The sequence below is a fragment of the Chlamydomonas reinhardtii genome, chromosome 6 (genome assembly GCF_000002595.2).
Source record: "Chlamydomonas reinhardtii strain CC-503 cw92 mt+ chromosome 6, whole genome shotgun sequence".
Classification (NCBI taxonomy): Eukaryota; Viridiplantae; Chlorophyta; class Chlorophyceae; order Chlamydomonadales; family Chlamydomonadaceae; genus Chlamydomonas; species Chlamydomonas reinhardtii.
Genome location: NC_057009.1, coordinates 8281709 through 8288137, shown reverse-complemented (window position 1 = coordinate 8288137; position 6429 = coordinate 8281709). Strand labels below are relative to the sequence as shown.

The 6429-nt window shown below is 61.4% G+C and overlaps 2 protein-coding genes across 2 annotated transcripts; one reads left to right on the top strand and one right to left on the bottom strand.

Moving 5' to 3' along the window:
• Positions 1-2152: 2152 nt before the first annotated feature.
• Positions 2153-3984, bottom strand: CHLRE_06g306028v5 (uncharacterized protein). Its single transcript, XM_043063704.1, has 5 exons — positions 3689-3984; positions 3505-3572; positions 3292-3339; positions 3013-3210; positions 2153-2551 (listed from the first exon to the last, which is right to left on the bottom strand). The coding sequence occupies exons 1-5, from the start codon at positions 3855-3857 to the stop codon at positions 2303-2305; spliced, it is 732 nt and encodes a 243-aa protein (XP_042924410.1). The 5' UTR covers positions 3858-3984; the 3' UTR covers positions 2153-2302.
• A 210-nt stretch (positions 3985-4194) lies between these two features.
• On the top strand, positions 4195-6400 carry CHLRE_06g306021v5 (uncharacterized protein). Its single transcript, XM_043063703.1, has 2 exons — positions 4195-4613; positions 5185-6400. Exons 1-2 carry the CDS (start codon positions 4578-4580, stop codon positions 5323-5325), a joined length of 177 nt encoding a protein of 58 aa, XP_042924409.1. The 5' UTR covers positions 4195-4577; the 3' UTR covers positions 5326-6400.
• Positions 6401-6429: the final 29 nt, after the last annotated feature.

The following is a 6429-nucleotide window of genomic DNA, read 5'->3' as shown; positions in this document are numbered from 1 at the left end:
CTTGACTTTCTTCAGTCCGCGAGTATAGCTCTCGGCCCCTAAATATCTTACATCCATGTATCAAAACATGTCGACGACAAGCGTCTTGGGGCAAGAATGTCGAAATTGTTTGCAACAGCCAAACCATGCGTCCCCGAGCCTTAAATGTGTCGCGGCCCGGGATCCCGCGCCCGAGCCCGGCTAGCCGTTTGCGGTGCTTGAGTGGGATGTGGGTGAGGTGCATTTGGGATATCATGGACCGTGAAGTGGCGTGGGTAAGGTGGCGTGGCGTGGCGGGGACAGGGCATGTCGGTGCCTCGGCACGGCGTTGGCATAGTGGCCAGTCCCGCTGGATGGGCTTGCAAGGGTGCTGTTCATGTCGCCGGTGCCCATCGTCACATCCCTTGCGCTTCATGGGGCTCAGCCCATTTTCCAGCTGTACAAAGCTGACACCCCTTGTTGTGTGTGTACACCTTGTGTGTGTGTTGGGTTTTGCTTGCCACACCCGCACCATGCCCGAATCGGTGTGGATTTGGATTTGCGCGGCCATAGTCTTCTAGCGGAATTTCCTTCAACTTATTATATTGTTATAAGAAAACACAGCTGCAGTGCGGAGAGCAGCCATGGTTCGCGAACTTCGACGGACATCCTTTCCAGCACCCCTCGCGCCCCTCGCCCCGCCACGGCGCTGCCACGGCCCACCCTGCTGGTTTCCCCAGCACAACGTATTTTCAAACGTACTAGCCGACGAGGGCAGCGTACAGTACGTAGTACAGTACGTAGTACATAGTACGCGTACTACGAACTACGCAACCCTGCCGCGCGCAGGACACACGCACAGCGCACGCACTAACCAGGGCGCAAGCGTCCAGGTACTAGAACGGTCGCCCACACGTGCATCCTGCCCACACACAAAGCCACCAACCACGCACAACCTCTCGCGGCGAGGGAGGCGGGGAATCAGCGTCATACGGCAAGCGCAAAACCATGCCGTCACCAACAGCCCGAGATAGGAAAGGATGCGCAAACGGCACAACGTCCCAACCCTTTGGCCTGATACCCAAAGTCACAAACGTCTGGAGACGACCCCAGAAGTCAGCTACGACGGCAAGTCCAATCCGCGGTTTTATGGACAAACCACTGGGCCCTGCTACTGTACGTAATCCAGCTCCGCAATGTGTGGCCGGCCCCTGGTCGCTCTGCCCCCTTGCTTTGTGGTCTCGCCGCTTGATCGTGTGGGTGTGTCTGGGTGGTTGTGTTCCCTCGGCCTTGTCTTTCGCGCGTGCGGTGTGGACTGTGGGGCTCTGCCCAATGTTTAGGCTAGTACTGTGCCTGTGGCACGTGAAGTGGAGGCTTTGCCTTGTGTTGGGCCTTCGGGCTTGGATCAGACATGGAGTGGCGTGCGTGCGTCTCCGTGGCGTGCAAAATGAGTGGTGTCTTTGTTTGATTGGGCGGTCGGCGGACCACTGGCCTGTCCGTGCCCCGTCTTGCGGGGGCGTCACCACCAAAAGACCGAAAAGAATTGCAATTTTGCTGTACGGTTTGGCTGTACGCTGCCCTCGTCGGCTAGTACGTTGGAAAATACGTTGTGCTGGGGAAACCAGCGGGGTGGGCCGTGGCAGCGCCGTGGCGGGGCGAGGGGCGCGAGGGGTGCTGGAAAGGATGTCCGTCGAAGTTCGCGAACCATGGCTGCTCTCCGCACTGCAGCTGTGTTTTCTTATAACAATATAATAAGTTGAAGGAAATTCCGCTAGAAGACTATGGCCGCGCAAATCCAAATTCACACCGATTCGGGCATGGTGCGGGCACGCGTGCCGTGTTTGCGTCGGCTTCCCCCCTGGATTTCCTGGCCCAGCGTATTATGCACCGTATTTTAACGTACTGTACTAGAACTCCTAGTACGCTGTATTAATACGCGTATTATGGAGAGAGGGTCGCGTACTAGGCAACCCTGTTGGCGGGTCACGCACCCGGGTGCCTGGCTTGGCTTCGACTCACTGTGCGTGGAGTCGCTGGACTGAGGACCTGAGGGTGTGCAGCCAACCTGGTGGTGGTTTCCGGTCACAGGATGGATCCCCGTGGCTTAGGGCACTCGACGCCCCTTCCACGCTAGCAGGGTCGGGCTGTCTGTAACATCGCAATCATAAAGGCACAGAGAAGAAGTGGATGCAAGTAAGGATCAGGTATCTAGACAGGGCGGCAGACAAGTGTTCCCCGGTCACGGGAAAAGGGGCTGAGCTCCTCCACAGTCTGAGGCCGAACAACCTCATCGCCCGGACATAGCCGGGGTCGGTTTCCACAGGCACATAGCCAAACCAGGTGCCTATCTAGTAGTCGCGATGCCACAGCAGAGCCAACCGCAGCCAGGCACAGCACAGTTCTCAACAGCCGCACTACTTGTCATGCCGCCGCCGCCGCTGCCGCCGCCGCCGCTGCCGCCGCCGCCGCTGCCGCCGCCGCCGCTGCCACCGCCGCCGCCGCCGCCAGTCTGCAGCGATGCAGGTCGCTTGTGCCCCAGCAGCATCTCCACCAGCGCGTGCCGGATGTTGGTTGCGGAGTTGACGTCACGTCCCTGCACCGTCGGGAGGGTAGAGTGAGTGAGTCCCACTGAGCCCACGACTGAGCCGTCACCCAGCCGTCACCCAGCCATCACCCACTGAGCCCCACTGAGCCCCACTGAGCCGTCACCCAGCCAGCCATCACCCACTGAGCCCCACTGAGCCGCCACCCAGCCACCCATCCATCGCCCAGCCAGCCGCCCGCCCACAAAGTGGACTCACCCACACCGTCCCGCAGTGGTTGCACACTTGGACTTGGTGAGCACGTAAGCCCCCCCATGGTACGACCGCCTGCAGGCAGCGCTGCCCGTTGCCGAGTAAGCGCCGCCCGCACTTCGCACACACCTGGGGAGGGAGGGGGCAGGAGTACAGTGTGAACCTTGCTGGCTACCCGGCTACCTGTACCGTACACGAGCCCCATCCTGTCCACCCGACCACCTGTCTACTCATTCCAACCCGTCTGCTCTCATCTTGCCTGCGATGTGTAGAACTCGTCCACGTACACCACCAGGTGCGCGTACTTGTCCACCAGCAGGCGGAGCAGTGCCCGGTTTGGGCCCCGCCCCAACCTGCTGATGCAACCGCCATAGCCAGTGTTGGCGTTGCCCCAGCCAACAATGACCTCCTCCTTGGGCCTTCCACCAGCCAGCTGCTGCGCCGTGTGCTCCAGCACCTGTACCCGTGGCATTGGTGTAGCGTCAGCGCAGTGCAGTTGGTGTGGATGCATCTGCTAGTCCCTCCCCTCAACCCCCACCTTCTGCGTCCGCACATGGACAGTCAGGCGCCACCGCCGCTGGCCCCACTGCCGGTAGAAACGGAGCAGATGCCACAGCCCGTACTGTTGCACCGGCGCAGGCGCAGACCCGGCCGCCGCCGCCGCGTCCACGCCACCTCATCCAGAGTAGAGGTAGCGTATTCGCCGCTCATGGTCAGCTGCCGACGCCACCCGCGCGCTGGGTATCCCCGCCTGACAGCGCTTGAGCGCCGGCTGCTCCTTTAGCCGTGCCTGCAGCCACAGCCGACGGCCTGTCTGGCCTGTGCAGTGGCGGTAGCCAGCGCCAGACAGCCGGGTAAAGCAGGCGCGCTGCTGGCGGCGCCGTTCTGTTGCGGCACGCTGATGCGTGTGCTGGCGCGTGCCCCGCCACCCTCGCCTCTTGCCCTTCCACCTCCCGCCCGCCTTGCGCCGCCACCTCCGTTTCTGCCCCCGCCGACGCCGTCGCTGCTGTCGCCGCTGCCGCCGCTGCTGCCGCTGCCATCGCCGCTGTTGCCGTCGCCGCCGTCGCTGCAGTGGGGGCTGGGCAGGCCCAGGAGCCTGGCCATCTGGGCCACGCCAGACGTGCGCGGCTCGTGGCCGGCCACTGTAGCTGTGCGGTGAGAAGCCTGGCATTGACCCGACACAGGCCACCAGGTAGTCGCCTACGCCGGGATCAACGCCCACGATGCGCCCACGATGGGGCTAAGGGTTGCCTGCTCAAAGACAGCCAGCGGATCGCCAGCCGCGACCACGCCCGGCACTGGGTTGTCCCCGGGTGCCCGGCCCGGCCCGCCACGGGGCCCACGCTGGTCATCGTCTTCACTGCCGCTCCCTCCGCTGCCGTGCGCCCGCGTGCCGCCACGCCCGCGCGCTCGGCTGCCCGCGCGCCCGCTGGTTCAGTAGACTTGGTACCTAGTTTGCGCGGTGGTCTTTTGCCTGGTGTAGTCCAGTATGACTTTCCTCTTAATTCTGCGCCTCGGGCCCTTTACCTCGCAACGAGTCGCCACAGTCGCCAGTCAATTAAAGTCCATGGACGTGCGAGGTCGCTTCTCGCTCCGGCCGAGTTTTACCTGCTGCCTATTTTTCTACAATAGGGAATAGCAAGTAATAATACGTGGCGCTCGCGGTTTGTGCCAGTATGGCACGCAGGCACGCAGGCACGCACCGGCAGGCACGGACAGGGGCAATCCTGGGGGGCTTCGCCCCCCCCTGGTTCGCTTCGCTCGGGGGCCTCAGCCCAAAAAAGAGCAACGCGCACGTTGCAGGCGCAATCCCGGTCGTACGCCATGACAGGCACAAAGGGCATGAAGCGTGAGTTGGCGGTGCGTGTTTGCGTGCAAGTCTGGATACGCGGTAGCAACTTAAAGAGGGCCCCTCCAGGAATTTCACCGGGAGCCCCCAAGCCTGCACTTGCTCTATGCACCATTAACATCATCTTTTGATGTGAGACTAATGCTCCAACTGCAGTGCGACCGTGAAGTGCGTCCCAGCTCAAGTGACTCGGCTGAGTTTCCATCGAATTTCCGCCGAGTTTCCGCCGAGTTCCCTGCGCCCCGCCCGCGCGTGCCCACCAGCGAACGGCACTCCAGCGAGTCCCGCCCGCGCTGCAGCCCAACTGTCAACCGTGTGAAACCGTGTGCGCCCAGAGGCATCAGCTTATGGAAACCGGGTCAGCCCCATGCGTCTCTCTGAGTTTACACGCAGCTCACACACGCAGCTTCCCAGACGGCGCGCGCACGACTATGCACTCCCACTCACGCGCCGCGCCAACCGCCACACCCGCCGTGCTCCACCGTGCCCAGACGCAGCTTCCCACACGCGTGCGCGCTTAACTGCCAGCTCCCACTCGCGCGCCTGCCGACTAGCATCAACTCCCCGTGTGCGTCACTACAGTCCGGTAGCTTCCGAGCCGGGCCGCCGTACAACTACCTGCTCACACTCGCGGGCGCCAAGAAGCGCAGTGCGCGTGCGGTCGTGCCCAAGGCCAAGGCGGGCAAGGCCAAGGCGGCGGCAGGTGATGAGATGCAGGAGTAGAGGTGACTTGGCAGATTTTGGTATGTTTGGTAATGCGTGGGGGCGGGAGAGCTTGCGACGGCGGTGGGTCCTCGTTGGGCTGCGGTAGTGCGCCCGCCGCACGAACGTGTTGGACGGTGTGCACGTGTGGAGACGACGTGAAAGGGAGTAAAAACGTGGCATGACTTAACGTTATGGATAAATGATTCGTGAGTGCCACGTCGGATGTGAAGATGGAGGTTACTGGAGGATGGCGGGCTCGACCAATGGGCGTTGACAAATAGTGGGTCCTTGCACCAGTCGGGCCCGGGGTGCAGGCACTGCCGGTGAGCTGCCGCTGCCATCGTCTGTGGGTGTTTGTTGCGCACTTGAAAGGCGAGCAATGGCGTCGGCTTGCTGCAAGGTGTTTTACTGCGTTGTCTCAGGGACGGGAGCAGCTTGCTCGGTGGCTACTGGCGCGCTGGCCAGGCCACCCGCGGCTGGCAAAGCGTAGGCGCCGTTCGTAGGGCCTGGCGCACCTTTTGCGAACGTGCCTAGGCTTTTGTGGTTTATAGTTTGGCCAGAAATAGCTGATGATGATGACAATTAGAGCATGCTGCGCAAAACATGACGACCGCAGGCCTCCGTGGACGGGGTACCGGCGGCCGTGTTGTATACGGCGATGGTGACCACGGCGGGCGGAGGCTGGCTTTGTGCGCAAGCGCAGTGTATGATTGCGGTCAAATGAGCGCATTTATAAGGCTTGCATATTCCTTAAACGCGGTGAATGTTTCGACCGGTCCGCCTTTTGTTGCAAGCTTCTCAGCAAGTCGCCACCTTGCCGCCGAGTCGGTCACCTTGGTAATTGCATAATATCATCTTGAACTTACTCACAGGAACCGTGCTGACAACTTATTGACCTGGGTGCAAGCTCAGGACAGTAGCGCCCTCGTAACAACTTGCAGCAACCACCGCTAACCTTACTTGTCGACCCAACAAATACCAACTACTTATTAGACTCTACTGATCGACAAATTGTACAAGCAGAGCGGTCTCTCTTGGGCCAGATAGGTCATCAGCACCGATTGTCGCCGCGGAGAGACGAACCGTTAGTGGAGCTGGTGCTTTGCATACCCTCTTGTGAAG

Coding starts and splice junctions, on each gene's coding strand:
- CHLRE_06g306028v5 (XM_043063704.1), bottom strand. CDS start 3,857: ATGGCCAGGCTCCTGGGCCTGCCCAGCCCCCACTGCAGCGACGGCGGC. Junction 3,573..3,688: donor GGGAGGTGGAAGGGCAAGAG/GCGAGGGTGGCG, acceptor GCCACTGCACAG/GCCAGACAGGCCGTCGGCTG. Junction 2,552..3,012: donor ACGAGTTCTACACATCGCAG/GCAAGATGAGAG, acceptor CCGACGGTGCAG/GGACGTGACGTCAACTCCGC.
- CHLRE_06g306021v5 (XM_043063703.1), top strand. CDS start 4,578: ATGACAGGCACAAAGGGCATGAAGCGTGAGTTGGCG. Junction 4,614..5,184: donor GCATGAAGCGTGAGTTGGCG/GTGCGTGTTTGC, acceptor GCGTCACTACAG/TCCGGTAGCTTCCGAGCCGG.